This window comes from Gossypium hirsutum, chromosome A05, assembly GCF_007990345.1.
Source record: "Gossypium hirsutum isolate 1008001.06 chromosome A05, Gossypium_hirsutum_v2.1, whole genome shotgun sequence".
NCBI classification, from domain to species: Eukaryota; Viridiplantae; Streptophyta; class Magnoliopsida; order Malvales; family Malvaceae; genus Gossypium; species Gossypium hirsutum.
The window spans coordinates 294,572-310,933 of NC_053428.1; the positions used below are offsets into that span (position 1 = coordinate 294,572).

At 31.8% G+C, this 16,362-nt stretch overlaps 2 protein-coding genes across 4 annotated transcripts; both read right to left on the reverse strand.

Moving 5' to 3' along the window:
- Positions 1 to 6,127: 6,127 nt before the first annotated feature.
- LOC107907520 (nucleotide-sugar uncharacterized transporter 1) lies at positions 6,128 to 11,850 on the reverse strand. Of its 2 annotated transcripts, none has more exons than XM_016834937.2 (7): positions 11,377 to 11,850; positions 9,915 to 10,066; positions 9,617 to 9,822; positions 9,434 to 9,527; positions 8,631 to 8,797; positions 8,042 to 8,212; positions 6,128 to 6,656 (listed from the first exon to the last, which is right to left on the reverse strand). In XM_016834937.2, exons 1-7 carry the CDS (start codon positions 11,465 to 11,467, stop codon positions 6,380 to 6,382), a joined length of 1,158 nt encoding a protein of 385 aa, XP_016690426.2. In that variant the 5' UTR covers positions 11,468 to 11,850; the 3' UTR covers positions 6,128 to 6,379. The 2 variants fall into 2 exon arrangements, with proteins under 2 accessions (XP_016690426.2, XP_016690427.2); XM_016834938.2 differs by lacking the exon at positions 11,377 to 11,850 and adding an exon at positions 10,534 to 10,555.
- A 2,038-nt stretch (positions 11,851 to 13,888) lies between these two features.
- LOC107907519 (phospholipase A2-alpha) lies at positions 13,889 to 16,072 on the reverse strand. 2 transcript variants are annotated; one of them, XM_016834936.2, is made up of 4 exons: positions 15,640 to 16,072; positions 15,529 to 15,571; positions 15,302 to 15,427; positions 13,889 to 14,151 (listed from the first exon to the last, which is right to left on the reverse strand). In XM_016834936.2, the coding sequence occupies exons 1-4, from the start codon at positions 15,748 to 15,750 to the stop codon at positions 14,135 to 14,137; spliced, it is 297 nt and encodes a 98-aa protein (XP_016690425.2). In that variant the 5' UTR covers positions 15,751 to 16,072; the 3' UTR covers positions 13,889 to 14,134. The 2 variants fall into 2 exon arrangements, with proteins under 2 accessions (XP_016690425.2, XP_016690423.2); XM_016834934.2 differs by lacking the exon at positions 13,889 to 14,151 and adding an exon at positions 14,370 to 14,760.
- Between the last annotated feature and the right edge of the window lie 290 nt (positions 16,073 to 16,362).

The window sequence follows — 16,362 nt, forward strand, 5'->3', positions numbered from 1 at the left end:
CAGTTCCTGATTCCATCTCTTTCTTAATCAAGAGTGTTTCTTTTTAGTATACAGATATAGTTCCAAATTATTTCATACAATTAATTTTACTGATTTTTGTGTAACAAATAATAATAAGAGATTCAAACCACCATTTATCTCATGTGTAATACTTCAAATCCATGTGGTTGGACTATCGAACAGGGTAGAGGTGTAATCTAGACTCCTGTACTTGGGCCATTAAATCTGCACTAAATTTTTCAACAACCGTCTTTTTGAATCATGCCAAAATTTATGTTTTATTCACTTAGTTTCAAGTAATTATAAAATGGTCATTAAATTATTCAAAACTTTTCATTTAACTCACTAAATAACAGGGGTACAGGGCATAAATTAAATTGTAATTTTTTCAATAGTAAAAATGTAATTTCACCATTTTAATAGCTATATCTTTATAATTTTTAAAGGATTAAATTAAACTTTTATCATTTTAGGATGTCAAAAAGCAATTTTACTTTTACTAATTTAAAATTTAATAAAATTTAAAGGGCTTGAATGAAAAATTTTCCATTGTAGGGGGTTGGGGCCCTTGCCAGCCCCCTAGCTATTAAGTTTTTTTTTTTAAAAAAAAAAAGTCTAACTGGCGAGCTCCAAACAACAATTTGACATTCAATACAATGGATCAATACCCATTGGTGAGTAGAACATACCTTAAATCCAAGTTGATCTAATAGTCAGTGTCGAAGATTAGAGAATAAAGATAATTAGATTTTAGTTTGCAAATTTGTGACATTTAAAGTTGTTACATGAATAAATAAAAGTTGAATTGCATAATAGAAGGGAAATGAGAGCTTTCTACTGGGTGTATTTACCCAGTAATTAATATAGATTAAATCCTAAAGTTTAGCAAAGTAGAGGGCACGAGCAAAGTCAAAAATTTTGTTTGGGGTAGGCAAGATAAGATTATAAAATTTAGGACCAAAGTGGAAAATTTTGTATTAAAATTGCTTAAATTAAATCAACAGTTTTAGAAAAAGGACTAAAACTATAAATTTTCCATTTAACCAAAAGTTAAAAAGGCCTAAATTAATTCTTTTTAATTTTGGGAGGGCATAAGAAGTAATTTAGCTACCTATTGCCCTGCTTTGGCTACACCCCTAATAGAGGGATCAATACTAAAATTTTACCGTTATTTTATAGGGCAAAAAGAAAAGGACATATGTGATTGACAAAATCGTTTTGCACCTTCTTTTTATATAAAAGACTAATGAGATTATAAACATTGAGGTACTAAATTATGTAAAAAAAAATTAAATCTTTAATTCTAGCGTAGTATAAGGATGAAAATTGAAAATTGAAAATTGAATATAAATAAAATAAAAGTAGAATTGAAAAAATGAAGCATTTTATGTTTAGAATGAAAAAGACAAGGATTGGAGAGGTGTGAAAGAAAAGGCTAGTATAGATTTGTAACCAAATTTCAAATTTCGCAGCAAGTGTGAAGCAAAATAAGAAGTGAGTTGTTGACTTGTAGTGAAGTTTGGGAAGCAATATGCTGGCATGAATGTACTTCTCCATTAACACTAATATGCAGCAGCAGCAGCTTCCTCAAAGGACAATGCATTGTATCATCAATAATCATTTATGGAAAGAGATAGCATCAATGTTTAAAATTTAATATTAGCTATAATTGATAATTTTTAAAGAAATGAAGGAAGATCCATAAATTCCAAATATAAAAAATTGGTGGGGAATTGTTAATTATGTTTTGATAGTATGGACCCATTGAAGTGTTGAAACATTTCTGACAGGTAAATTTTAGTAAAGCATAAGAGTTGTCCAACTACAGCAAATCAGAAAACAGTTTCAACATTAACAGACCTGGGAATATAAGAAAGTAGGGCAGCCTTGATCCACTTGGCATTTTGTTACCCTTGAAACTCCTTCATGAAGCTTTGGCTTTTACATATCACCATCAAACAACAGTTGTTCATAATTAAAATCATATCACCCTAAAGCTTATCTATTTTAAACATACAAACCTCACTTTCTACATCTTTACTTGTATGAAAGAATTAACCATATATCCTTTACCTTAGCTTCATGGTTATATTAGGAAAATCTTTTACTTCATTATTATTGGGAAAAATGTAATGGGTTGGTAGTACCAATAAGTTGTACAAATATAATCTATAATGTATAGTCATTGATGATTATACTAAAAGAAATTGTTGATTCCTAATGTAAAAAAGATGGCATTAGAAGAAGAAGAGTATAGAAATTGAAACCCAAAAGATTTGGGTGATGAAAAACAGATTCAAAATTTTATTTATCTTTTTCTTTATCTCAGTTCTGTAAATGATTCAACCAATAGTTTAGGTGATGAAAATGATGTCAAGTAGAGTGAAACATTTTGTTACCACCAATAAAGGACTTTAGCATCTTACTCTAATTATATGCCTTCTTTTGTTTCATTGTATTTAGTTACAACAACTTCAAACTTATCCAGTTTTTTTCCCTAAGAATGATAATGCATCCTCACAGTGCAATTTTCACAGAATTTAATTTCTAAAATTTAACAACATTTTCAAGTTTAAAGGCTTTTGCAATTTTAGTAATTAGTTGACATCTTGCTTCCACTTTCTCTTGAAAAAACAGTCTTAGTTTTCATTAATATAATTTTAATATATGTGTTTGTTTATGATTTTAGTATATATCGAGAGAAACATAAAATAATAAAATGATCATTTTCTTCTTAAAAAAAGTAGCTACCATAATGGTCCACCCCCACACCATATAGGGAAAAGAGTTTTGAATGGAAGAAGCAAAGGCAATAGAGGGGAGTGGAGACAAGGGAAAAGAGTTTGAGGTATAAGGTTTAGCATTAATTTCAGGGAAGTTGATGATGTTGCTCTTTCCTCTTTGGTCTAACAACCCATTTCATTTTGAATTATTTGCAAGGCTCAATTACCCACTTTTAACACTATGGAAAAAGCCTCTTTCACTACTAATCTAATCCCACACATTTACGCTAATAATAATTTTGGAAAAGGCCATATTTCCTTACATGTGAGTGTGTGGGTAAGCAATCGGATTTAACTTATGTTGCTAACCTTCAAATTTTATATAATGTCTGTGTTTTGAGTTTTCATACATTAAGCAAGCACAAGACAGTAAAATCTCAAATCTGTCATCTATCTTTTTTCGGTCAGAAAAGCATTGAAGCCTGCCTCTCTGGATCATCATCATCGCCGTCGTCATGGTAAAACAAAACCACAGGGAAGGGATGGTCGGCGAGATTTTTTTTATAAAAAAAAAAAGAGCATTGGTAGGCCGCCATTGAAATGGTTTGAGATTGTGGTGAAATAGAAAACCTTGGTAGCCTAAGCTAAACTAATTAAGATGCGAAAATGGAAATTAACCTGAATTAGAATTAACCTTCCAATTAATTAAAAAAAAAAACTAGAAATACAAGACCAAACGCCTAGAACATAAGGTGCAGCAATATTTTCGCTTAATGGAGAAGCAAATGGGAAAGAAACAGCAGCACCTCCAACGCCTTTCGACGTCCACCGCTTGGACTTTGCCACCGCAGTGCGGACAAGTCCCAGGCGCTTCCTGTCTTCCCAACTCTCTCTCTTCTTCGTCACACATTCTTTGTAATTGATACCTGTAACTGCTACTGCAAACAAAAATAATGTATTAGTAATGTGAAGAAGCAGGGATAGTGAAGATACCAACACAATACCCTTTTGTTTTCATTTCATGTCAGAACAAGGGTATTTAAAGACCCCCCTGTGTTGTTTGTTGGAGAGATCAGAACTTTTTTTCTTATTTTTTGCTTTTCTTTTTTCAGGAGAATAATTTATTTTTAAATTCCAATAAAATTTAATCATATTATTAAAGATATAAAATTATTATTATACATTTATCTATATTTAACCTAATTTTTAACTTTAATTTTTTTAAAAAAATCATAAGTAATTAAAATAAAAAATTAAATTACATAAAATTCAATATAATTTATACTTTTAAAAAATATATAATATGAAATAGGAAAACAATTTAAAATAAAAAATTTACCTGCACAAAAATAAAAAATATTAACTTCTAGAAAAAATAATTAAAAATTATAAAAGAAGAAAAGATGTTGGTTTATAATTTAAAAATTAATTATTTTAAGTAATTTAATTAAAGTTAAATTAAATTAGAAAAGATAGTATATATATACACGAGAGTATAATAATATTCTATTATCTTTAAATTTGAATAACATGATACTATTTTATTAATGTCTAAAAACTATATTATTTAGTATGATTTTTTCTTCTTATATTTATTTATATTTTCACTTTTGATCATTTTCTAGATATTTTTATTTATATCTCTTTTATTACAATTGGCACTGGGGTCACTGGATTTTTTTTAAAAATTATCACTAATAAATATATGAAAAAGGAAAAATTATTTATTACTAAAAAATATGACTAGTTTTTAAAAAAATATATTTTGTTTTAGAAAATAGGACACAAACTTCCTTATAATTACTACTTTCTATTTAATTTAACTGAGTTAATATCTTATATCTTAAAAACTCTTAATACTAAATTCAGTCCTTTTATATATATATATATATTAGTGCAGACTGCAGATAAAATTAAATGTAGATATTTTATTTTTTCTCCCTCTTCTAAATTTATTTTTACCACCTACTTGTTTCTGTTTCACCATTAATAATAATTCATGGCCCTTTACTAGTTCTTTCAAGATTATTTATGTTAAAAATTTATTAATCTGATTTAATAGTTATATGTAATATTTAAAAATTAAAATTTCTTACCTTTTCAATTTAAAATTTTTAGTCTAATTAATATTATTAGCCAAAACATATCAATTTAATATATTTATTTTCAGTCAATTATATACTAATCTTATAAATGTAACTTGACCAACATGTTAAATTAATCAATTTAGATTGATATTTTAGAAAATTTTCAAATTTCTATATTGTTTTGGTTGAATTCAATCATTTTTATTTAGGGCTAAAAATATCAGCTGTGACATTTTTATTGTCAAAGTTCAAAACAATCGAAGCTTGTTACATTTAGGGTAACATTATATAATATTTCATCCTATAATTTTATATTTTAGATTAAAATTATTTTGTTTTCTTGGTAATTTTCAATTTCCAAGTAGTGCTAAGATACTTGAATATAATGTATAATCTCAATTAATATCATCTATTCCCTAAGTTGTCTCAAGTTTGGAATATGAAATTTTGATTTTTATTATTTTAATAAATTTCATCCTTTTATAATATTATAATTTGGGATTCATTTATTAGTATATTAATAATGATTGGCGATGCAATCACTTTTTTATTATTATGAATTATTAATTTATTTTAACAATAAAAACAAAAAAAGTTATAATTTATTATAGTTTTATGGAAATTGAGACTAAATAAAATTAAAGGAACTAAATTTGTTTTTTTAAATAATAATAATTTAGTAAAATGTATTTTTAAATAATCTACCATTTCAGTCAAAGAATCAAACAATGTAATATTCCACCTAGTAGTCTTATATTCTTGTAACTCTATTACTAAAAATAATATAAGATGCTTTGAACCAATGGTAAAAGTATCTTCTATTTTAATTAATTTTTAAAACTATGATGAGATGTAACAGTAAGATATCATTTTTGTTTATAGATATGTGTGCTACGTAAAATCATGAAGGAATGGCTCTGATGATGGAGTTCACTAAACTTGTTTGAATATATATTTTTTACAGGATAAGATTACTATTAATATTAGAATAATATTTTTGTTTTTACTGAAACTGGAAAATTCCCTTTTAACATAAATATTTGTATTCCAATATGCAGAATACTTAGAATGTATGAAAGAATAAACAAGCTGGTGTTGCAAGGCCAAGTAATAGAGTAACTATAAAAGAATTGTCTTCTTCAACTTTTTTACGCTTTCAGTTAGTTTCTAACTTTTGTTTTGTTGTTCTTCATCACTTTGGGCCCCACAAATCATCTATTTCTCTCTCTTTTTTGAGTATGATGAACAAATCTCTACTCAAATGGGTGTGTAATAGGATAGGAGCATCAACCGAGCCACTTATTCCCAACATTCATCTAATAAAACTAAATCATACATACTCATTGCTTCAAAGTCAAAAGCTTGGGTGAAGAGAGGCTAATAATCATATCTCCCATCAAACTCAATATTCAGCCAACATATTGGCATATCAAAGCCCTTGTATCTGTTAAAAGGCATAATTAAAACCCATTACTCACTATCAACACTGAAATGATTAGCTTCCTATGCAAAAGGGTTTGGTTAATCTAGTTTTAGCATCTCCAGTATCCTCATAGATTCCTTTTTTTGTTAGACAGTTTCAGTACCGAACCGATCGCGGATCTCCCCATTTCCCTCACTCAACTTGGACTTGGGCAAAGCGGATGAAACTTGCAGCCCCGGTTGTGGTTGTAGCTTCTTATCACGTAAATTGAGGTATGTGAAAAAGGACATACCAGCAATTGCTATAAATGCTCCAATAATACTAATTGTGCCCGGATTTGACCCAAACAGGTAACAACTTCCAAGAAGAATAACACAGGTTTTGAATTGTCCGAGAACCACGTGGGAAATTGCAGAAGTAGCCCTGAAAATTGATAGAACAAAAATCAAACAACATAGAAAATTTTTTATCAAACATCTCCAAGAATTGACTTCATGAATTCTTTTTGTACTTTTTGCTAGTGGATAAATTCAAAGCCATGTTACTCAGACTTGAGGGTGAGTCTCAAATAAGAGTATGCTGCCACAAGCAACTCTATATTTCTTATGCTTTTTTCATATAGACGGAGGTCAAACCTGCATTATGGCTATAAACAAGCCGAGCCAAGCCTGAATAATGACAAGCTTAAGTTCAATTTGAACATCACAGCTCAATACTTGGCTTGGGCTAGATTAAGTCTCGTTTTCTAAGCTCAAGCTCAGCTCAAGATGTAGTCGAACTGCTTGAGTTCGCTTCATTTGCCTGATTATATTCTTGAGCTCGAGCTCGAATTAAGTTTTGGATATACAACTTGGTTATTAATCGAACTCAATAATGAAAATTCCACAGATGATATAATGATAATAGTAAAAAACCTTACCCAACAACCAAATCAAAATATTTCTATATACAAGTTGAAACAACCGAAATAAAGCAAGAACTAACTTCTCGGGCTCAACATACCTCTGCAACCTTACATTTTGATTTTGGGCTTTCTTCAACATAAAGATAAACAAGAAATAAATGAGGGAGCATACAATATATAAATCATTTATTTTTATTTTTTTTAAAATGATTTCTTTAGTTGATGAAAGCAAGTAAATATATACCTATTCTTTTAACTCTCGACTTTTGTTGGACTCAAAAGCCAGAGACATATTTGACTGATATATCTTACTTTGTCCAAGTGTTGCAATAGGAGTGTTTACCACTTTACTTAGCTGAGCTTTGGAGGTGCAGAGAAGAATTAGGAGAGAAGTAGACAGGGTAGGTTGTGGGAATTGGGACAGAGATGAAGGCGCCGCTGGCTGGGAGGAAATGTAATGGGATTATGGTTGTAAGGGTAAAATAAGTTTAGGGTGTACTAACACATATATTCAGGGTAAATGAATAATTTAATAATATAAAAAATTTAAAATATATATTAAAAAACAAAAAGCTCCACCAGGCTCACAAGTTGATAGAATCAGGTATTAAGATGCTCAAATTTGGATCACTTGACATCTCGAATAGCTTGCAAGCACAAGCATCTCTAGTCTATACTCCTAGTCCTTGCTTATGTACGTTGGGCACGTGTTAGATACAAGTAACTCAAACAAAATGAAGAGTTGCAGCAACATATATTTCAAGTACTATACCTTATTGGGCATGCAGGACAGGCATTCAAACACAATTATTTGACCAAGGCAGAGCAAAATCAAAGAATATCAATTGGCTCAAAAACAACTAGCATACGTGAACAATTATAACAGAAGGAAAGATGCACTTACCCAAGCGCCAAGGCTCCCGACCACTGAAGTAAGAATCCAAGGAAAGCTGATACGAGGATTGCTGATGTATTGTTGAAACTCCAATGAAACGCCAGCACACCAGGGGGATCAAGGAAAGGAATCATAGAAACCAGAAAAAGCAAAGTGATTGGCGTTGTTTTCCACATTAACCTGTTCAACAAATTTGTTAATTCAATAAACAGCCAATTTGACAAGTTTTACGGATAAAATTAACAAAAAGATTAACAATAAATGTTTAGGTATCAAAATAAAGGAAAGTAATAAAAAAAAGCTAGAGGGACTAGAATCCACTAAAAATAAATGTAAACAGCTCTCCAAGAATTTCAATCGATATGAACATTTTTACCCGTAGTAAAGAGTAACATCTAAAAGTTTCTGTTGCTGTTGGCTAGCAAAATATGCAATGTTAGTCATTTTTCTCTCCTATATAAACATCATAAAATGGAACTTTTATCAGCCTTTTAATCCTCTACATTTCCTTGGGCTTAGTTTATCCTTTGCATTCATTCATTTCAATCAAGAATTCCCAAATAAACTACTAGAGTGCTCAAAGGATCTTGCAACATACGACAATGCTGTCCAGTTTTCTTGTTGCTGCATGTTGGACCAAAGGATTTTATTGACAGCACTAGGGATTATCCACGCCACCGCCACACAGGCTCCAAAGAGGCTGAATTGCAAATCAGTAACAGTAGCAATTGCAACACCAATAGATACAACTGTTAGTGCAACCACCTGAGAGATGTCATAGGAAAAATTTCAAGGCAAAGGGTTCAAATGTTACAAACAATGGTGTTACGTAATATAATAACAAGAATATATCAGAAAATGCATCGAACCTCAAGCAAGATTGCATGCTGATATTCAAGGAAAGCTCAGAAACCCTCAAACATTTAGGGTAACAAGGGTAAGAAAATGAAAAAAATATAACAAGATTAATATTTTAGAGTAAAAACATAAATGATTAGAATCATCAGAAAGGCATATTTGAAAAAGATCGTGAAATATTAAAACAAATTTAATCAAGAATGGACAAGATACAAGTACCAGAAATTTAAACATCTATTTCTAGTATAGGAAACGTAGTTTTTTGCGTTCTTTCTCAAATCAGATATGAATCATAAGTTTAACAGACATAAATAGGTGCACAATCTGTATGCAGTCAGTAACAGTTCGTGTTCAATAAAGACCAAGAAGGCAAATATGCAAGTATCAACAAGTTTTGAAATAATCAAAACATCCACTAGATGATGGGTACTTATCTTCCAATTTTGGGACTAACATATTCCTATCAACCTGATGGACAACGATAATAGCCTATATAACAATAAACGGTTTCTATGTTAACAGAAGGAGAAATAAATCTATTACCTTGGAGAAAGTGACTTTCTTCTTGTACCATATAAACTCTGCAAGGACAATAGATGGCGTGACAGCAATCTTCGCCATCTGATAAAATCCCACACTAGAAAATAAATTAAAAAACAAGTCAAATCAAAAGGTCCTCTAGGAGACATTGGTCAGATATCATTTAAACAGATTTAACAATCTAACCTGTTGTATTTCAAGCTAACATTAGCAAGACCAGTAGATAAAGACATAACAACACCAAGAGTAAACAAAGACAAAGGGGTTGATTTTGTGGGTGGAGATGCAGGAAGAAGAGCAAAAGAATTCAAAATGGCCATCAATGCCCAGCTTACAGCATAGTGAATAAAAGTCAGAAACACAGGAAACTGGAATCCTACATTTTTAAGAACCTGAAAACACAAGGAGTATACCATGTCACAATACAATATATAAGATTACAACAAATAGTTTCTTTAGATATCAAGAAATTTTGGCAACAAACCCATTTGTTCATGAAAATAATACCAACAGCAACCATAAAATTGAATGTAAGAGCGGCAACGGGACCACATATTCGTTGCTGTTGACGCTTTGCACTTTCAGATGAGCGGAATTTATTAAATATAGAAGCTCGCAAGTCTTCTAGGGCTTTTCCTGAATTTGTGAGACAAGAGGCAAAGAAATGAGGAAAAGCACATCCAAGAGAATAATAATTTTCCATATATTTTATAGTTTATGCAATTCGAATAGGTAAACACTCAATCCAGAAAGATAAAATAACAAAATCAATTAAAGAGAGTTTAAGAGATGTGTTAACAAAAGCTCAACAGTCCTGCTACACCAAGAGGAATAGGCAAAAATATTCAATACAAGGTACAGGTCAAGGGTGTAGTATAGATGAATAAATAAATGATCCCAATAGTTCTTGCACAAAGTAAATAGATGACAATAGACAGTAATTGTAGCAGTGGTCAGGGATACGGTTCACTGAAAATGCATACTCAAAGCAACATTGCTCAATTGAACGGAAAGATGAAAGCAATATTTACTTAAAGTTTACGCATACTTAAATGGTAAAAATGTTTCAGATGAACTAACAATTAGAATCATCCCGTCCTGACCTATAAAGTTCCAGACTGCTAAATGTGCCTTGATTTAAGCTTACTCTTGTGTACAAAGAAATTCTTGACAATTGAAAATTGACATCTCCATTCATTACACTGTAAACAGATAGAGATCTTAATGTAAGAGTGAAACAATCGTAAAAGCTAATTAAATTTAGAGTTTGAAAATAAAAAAGCGTGCTCCTTTGAGATTTGGGTTTCAACTAAAAATAAAAATTTCTTAGTTAAGGGTGTGGAAGAAATCATGAGCTGGCTACTGAGTAGCGAGCATTTTCATCAACATTTAGCTGCTTGAGTTTTCTCCTTTTCTTGTTCATCTCCAATCCGTTTCATCCAAGGATGTTAAAAACCCTTCTTACAACTCATAATATTTCATCTAAACTTTTCAAAAGCACACATTTAATGCCAGCCATTCAGTCTGGTAAGTTAAAACGATGGTATATAAAACCAAAAGAAACTTTTCCTCCAAAATTTTGCAAGGGCATCTCTTTTTTGTTATCAGCCAAATTACCAATTACCCATTAAAAGTTCAATCACTCATTGCCTTCAATAGAAACGGACCCATAGAGAATGAATCTTGATAAGCTTGTGAAAATCCAAGTTTAGGCAAATTTCTACTGACAAGATCTGTAAACAACATAACTGGTTCAATAAATTGAGGGGGGAAAGTTTAACACTGTTCATTGAATAGCAACCGACAACCATTATCTTATTTTGGGGGAAAATGCAAAAAAAGGAACATGCAAACAAAATAGAGTAGATAAATGGATCTAGAAGCTGCTTGAGTGTTAAAATGTTGCAAAAATAGAGATGAGAAAAATAAAAATAAAAATAAAAGACCTCGTTGGCCGGCATCGCTGTCCTTCCGCTTCAGTATCTTCTTCACATCTTTCCTGATAAGAAAATTGAGAATCTCACGGCTACAAAGCATTTCCTTCGTTGCTCAGATTCCTGTATTTTACACTTCCATCACTAGTTGAGTAGAGCCTGAGCCTGAGACTGAGCCTGAGCTTGAGCCTGAGCCTGAGCCTGTGCCTGTGCCTGTGCCTGTGCCTGAGTTTATTGTTTTAGTTCAAGTAGAAAGTAAAAAGATAATAATTATAAAATTTCTTTTTTGCTTTCCATTACTTTTATTATCATAATTCATAAAACTTCCTTGATTGTCGCCTCAATTAACTTGTAAGAAGAAATAAAAAAAAAAGGCTAAACAGTATTCTTTAAATACGTAGACAGCGGAATACCGATAGTGAGAAAATCAGGGTGCGTCTTATGTTTTACTTTTTTTTACACTTAAACTGTGTCTTTTTTCGCTGTTGTCCAATTTTTTTCTAAATATATGATTTAAAAGTTTTATATGGAGGCTAATTATTTGTTTAATGTTTATTTTATAAATGAAATAAGTATAATATTTATTTGTTTTTTATAAGATATTTTGTGAAGTTTAAATTTTTATAAAAAAAATTCATAATTTATGTTTTACTTCAATACTACGCCCTTTATTGGGCGTAACAAGAAATATATTTTTATTTTTTTCCATGATCGTTTAAGCAAACAGTTTTTAAGTTGGAAAAACAAATTGTTGTAGGGGAAAAAGGTTGGCATTTCATCTTTCCATTGGAGTCTTCGGTGACTGGGGTGCTCAAAGCAAAGTATTTTTCTCGGTGCGAGTTTCTAGAGTCATAGGAAGGGCATAATCCTTCATTTGGAGAACATGTATGCTGCCAAACAATTGCTTTTGAAGGGCATTTGTTGGCGCTTTGGTAAAGGCAAAGATATAAGTTGTGTTTCACTACCCATGACTCATGGATATAATCGAGATTTTTATGTTGTGTCCTTTCTGTTGTTAGACATAGAAAATATGAGAGTGAATGATTTGTTATAAATAGTTCAAATGATTTGAGATAAATCTTTAATTGAAGGTATTCTGATTCAATTAGATGTAATTTGAGTAACAACAATTCTTATTAGGTTTTATTTGCCGAATGATAAGTTTGTATGACGTTTTATTAAACAAAGAAGTTATACAGTTAAGTCTTGATCCAGGAGTGAAATTAAATGCTATATGAAAATTTTTATTTAGACATTTTTATAATTTATAAAATTTTAAATATAATAAAAAAATTATATCATTTAATTCTACTCCCTAAAAAAATACATCGCCCGTCTTGCTTGCTACGAATTCATTTATGAATATTGGATAGAACTCTGTTGTTGGCAGCTGGTCGCGTATTTGGAATGCCCATCTCCCTCCTAAAGTGAAAGATTTTGTGTGGCGTTGTTTAAAGAATTTTATCCCGTGTAAAAGTCGCTTGTAGGAGAAGGGGTGTAACGTTGCTCTGTGCTGCTTAAACTGCGGTGTGGAGGAAACGGTGGACCATCTCTTTCTTGAATGTAGCAAGGGTATTGAGGTATGGTAAACTGCTAATATCTCCATATAACATAATACTACTATTGAATTTATTCTTATCTACCTAGCCCATTCTATCGATGCTCTAATGGAAAGAGCACTCACGGTGATGTCCAGTATTTGGATTTTTTCGAAATCTGCTCAGCTGGAAAAATTAGCAGTTTACTGCTGCACAAGTAGTCGCTTTTGCTGACATATTTCGCAGATTGGAGAAGTGCTCAGAGGACCTTGGATTGTGTAGCTTCTTGTGTGCCGCCTCGTGTTATTGCTGGGCAGCGATGGAAGCTGGCTAGTTAAAGTGTAACACCGACGCTGTCATTCTTCATGAGTCCTGGTCTATCGGTTTGGCGACACTTTTGCATGATGAGTATGGTGCATTTGCGTACGGGCTAAAGTGTCAGGTTCATTGTTCAGTCAAGTCCCATGTTGCAGAGGCTATGTCTATACGGAAAGCTTTGTCTTAGACTTGAATTATTGCAGAAATATTATATATTCTAGAGTTTAATTGCTTGGAAGTGATTGATGGACTGAATTTGCATGCATCTTATTCTTCCAAGTTTGGTTTCATCTTATTGGATTGTTCAATGTTGAAATCTCAATTTCATCATTTGTTGTTTCAATGGACTCGACAGACATTTGATCATGAGCCAAGTCATATCGATGAAAAATTTTAGGTTCGTTTTTAAGCTGAATTTGAAAATTAGACTTAAAATTTTGTTTAAGCCTAACTCAAATTAAAAATACTAAACTCAGTTCACCGTATTAATTTTTTTTAATTTTTTATATAAAAATATATTTAAAAAATATAATATATCAAATATATTAAAAATTAAAATAAATCTTTCCTAACAAATTAAAAATACATTTAAAAAAATACTTAAATAACACTAAAACAATTGTAACTTTACAAGCAAATGCCTCTAAAATTAGTAATAAAAATACCAATAAAATAAAAATTATATCATATTTAAGTAATAACAACATAATAATAATACAATAACAAAATAATAGCAAACCAACAACGAAACAACAACAAAATAAAAGCAAAACAGCATATTCGGGTCGTGCGGTCCGTTTACCCTCACGTTCAATTACAGGGGGGCTGTTTTTGTTATACTAGGGCTTAACGCGTTTGATGTTGCAGTAGCATGGAGACTTACTGGTCGTCGGCTGCCGACCAACAGTTATTTCTTAAACAACGACAAGACCTGGGACAGGATAGCAGGCGAGTTGATCCAACTAACATGCATCATGAACCATAAATATATTTGTGAATAGCTTAATTGAATGCTTTAGAATCCTTGGCTTTCATTCTCGCTTTAACATACATATATGCATCCATTTACCAAGCATGAAGCATGCATGCATGCATGTTGTGCTGTGCCTGTCAGTCAGTAGTAATTTCCAAGAATTTATGCACAAGGTATTATTGAAACGGAATGCACTCTAGCTTAAATTTCTCTTTGTTAAAGAAAAACAAATAGTTCCAACTCCAAATGCGATATTAAGGAAAAAGAAAACGGTAGTTAAAGGATGGTTGTAGATGAATGATTTAATTGAGGGATGCCATGCCATCATCAATCTTAGGATTGCAGAAGCAGAAGAATGTCTTGTCTGACAGTGTTGGGTTGGGTAAAAAGACTAAGGTTTATGAAGCACTCCTCCAGCAATCAGGGCAGCCTTCATGACAACAGAGATGACATCAACGACTTGATCGACTTGGCATTTATTACCCTTGAAACTCCTTCCTCCTCCTTTCTGGAAATCCTTCATGCACTTTATGAAGCTTTGGCTGCACTTTTGACTCAGATAGTCATCTGCACTCCGTTTTACATTTCCATTTTATTTATTCTTACCATCAAACAACGGTTGTTCATAATTAAAATCATATCACCCTAAAGCTTATCTATTTTAAAAATACAAACCTCACTTTCTACATCTTTACTTGTATAATTCTATGAAAAAAATTAACCATATATCCTTTACCTTAGCTTCATGGCTATCGAGCACATATAGTATATATTTTATTTGTCAGGAATTTGTCCTTATTTGAGCGTGTCAAAACAAGTTTAATCCTAAAGATTTGACCTCTAAGTGAGCAAATCCGAGAGCATATTTTTGGTACGGTGGGAGCTATACGGGATGTTAAGGCAAAGCCAAGATACCTAATCGGTTCAACCTCTATTCTATTGGTATGGAAAGAGGAAAAGGTAGCGTAAAAATAAATATTGCATATAGCTATGGTTGGACAAAGATAAAAGAAAATAATAAAAAAATAATGATTGAGAATGAAGGCAATGGGTGTTAGTGCAATAGGAATACTAAGAAAGAAAGAGAAGGGGAAGGGGGGGAGCATACTGTTCATAGCTTGAACGCAGGCATCGTGCTTCATACAGCAAGCATCAAGTCCATCGCAAGGTTTCTCTCCAGGGCATCCACTGTACAATAGGCCGCAATACTTGCCATACCTCAAAAATGGAGGCACTGTGTTGTTGTTTCATTTATAATTATCTCAGCCCACCCACCTATTTCATTTCATTTCAAAATAACCAAAACCAAGAGCATATGTATGGATGGATGGATACCTGAACAGAACTCTGACTCACATGTCCTACTGCATTCTTTGCTCTGCAAATTAAGATTATTTATTTAGGAAGAAGAAGAAAGAAAGAAAGAAGAAGAAGAAGTGAACTGACCACAGAGATGGCGGTATCAGCGGCCTGGATTCCAACATTAAGGGCTTCAACAGAAACAGAGATGAAGGTGAAGAAGAGAGCTAGAGTGAAAAGATGATGAGGCGTCCTCATTCTTGGCAAATCCAAAGCGCTGAAATCTGAAGAAGCTTGGTTTGGTTTTGTAGGGAAGCAAAAAAAGGAAGAGGCAGGGTGGATGGATGAAATTGTTGAAATAAATAAATAAAAAGAAGATGAGGTGTGAGGGGGTTGTCTTGTAATGGCTCGTGATCCGTTTTTGGACGGATGCTTCTTCAACTTCTTCAACTTTTTCAGAGAAATGCAAGCAATTATAGTATATTAAGGGAAGGTATACATTATTACTCCTTCCCTTCACCTAAATGATTGGGATTTCAAGCCATCCCTCCTAAGTCCTATCCAATCTGTGTCGGTGATTCATTCAAGGCAGTGTTACTTCCAAATTTTAAATAAATTACGCATGAAAGGTAGCATGTGCCTATTGAGAGCGACTACCTTACCTCTAGGTTTTATTTCTGTAATCAAAGGTCAAAATGAGACTCCCAAATTTTGGATTTACATTTTCCCATTGTTGAAAATATTTTATTTGAATATCACATCATTATTTTTAAATCGTAATATTAACATGTGATTATATAAAAAAAAATGTCTTCAAAGTTTATATGAAGACCCTAATACAGAAATTTCAACCAAAGAAAAGCTTAATAG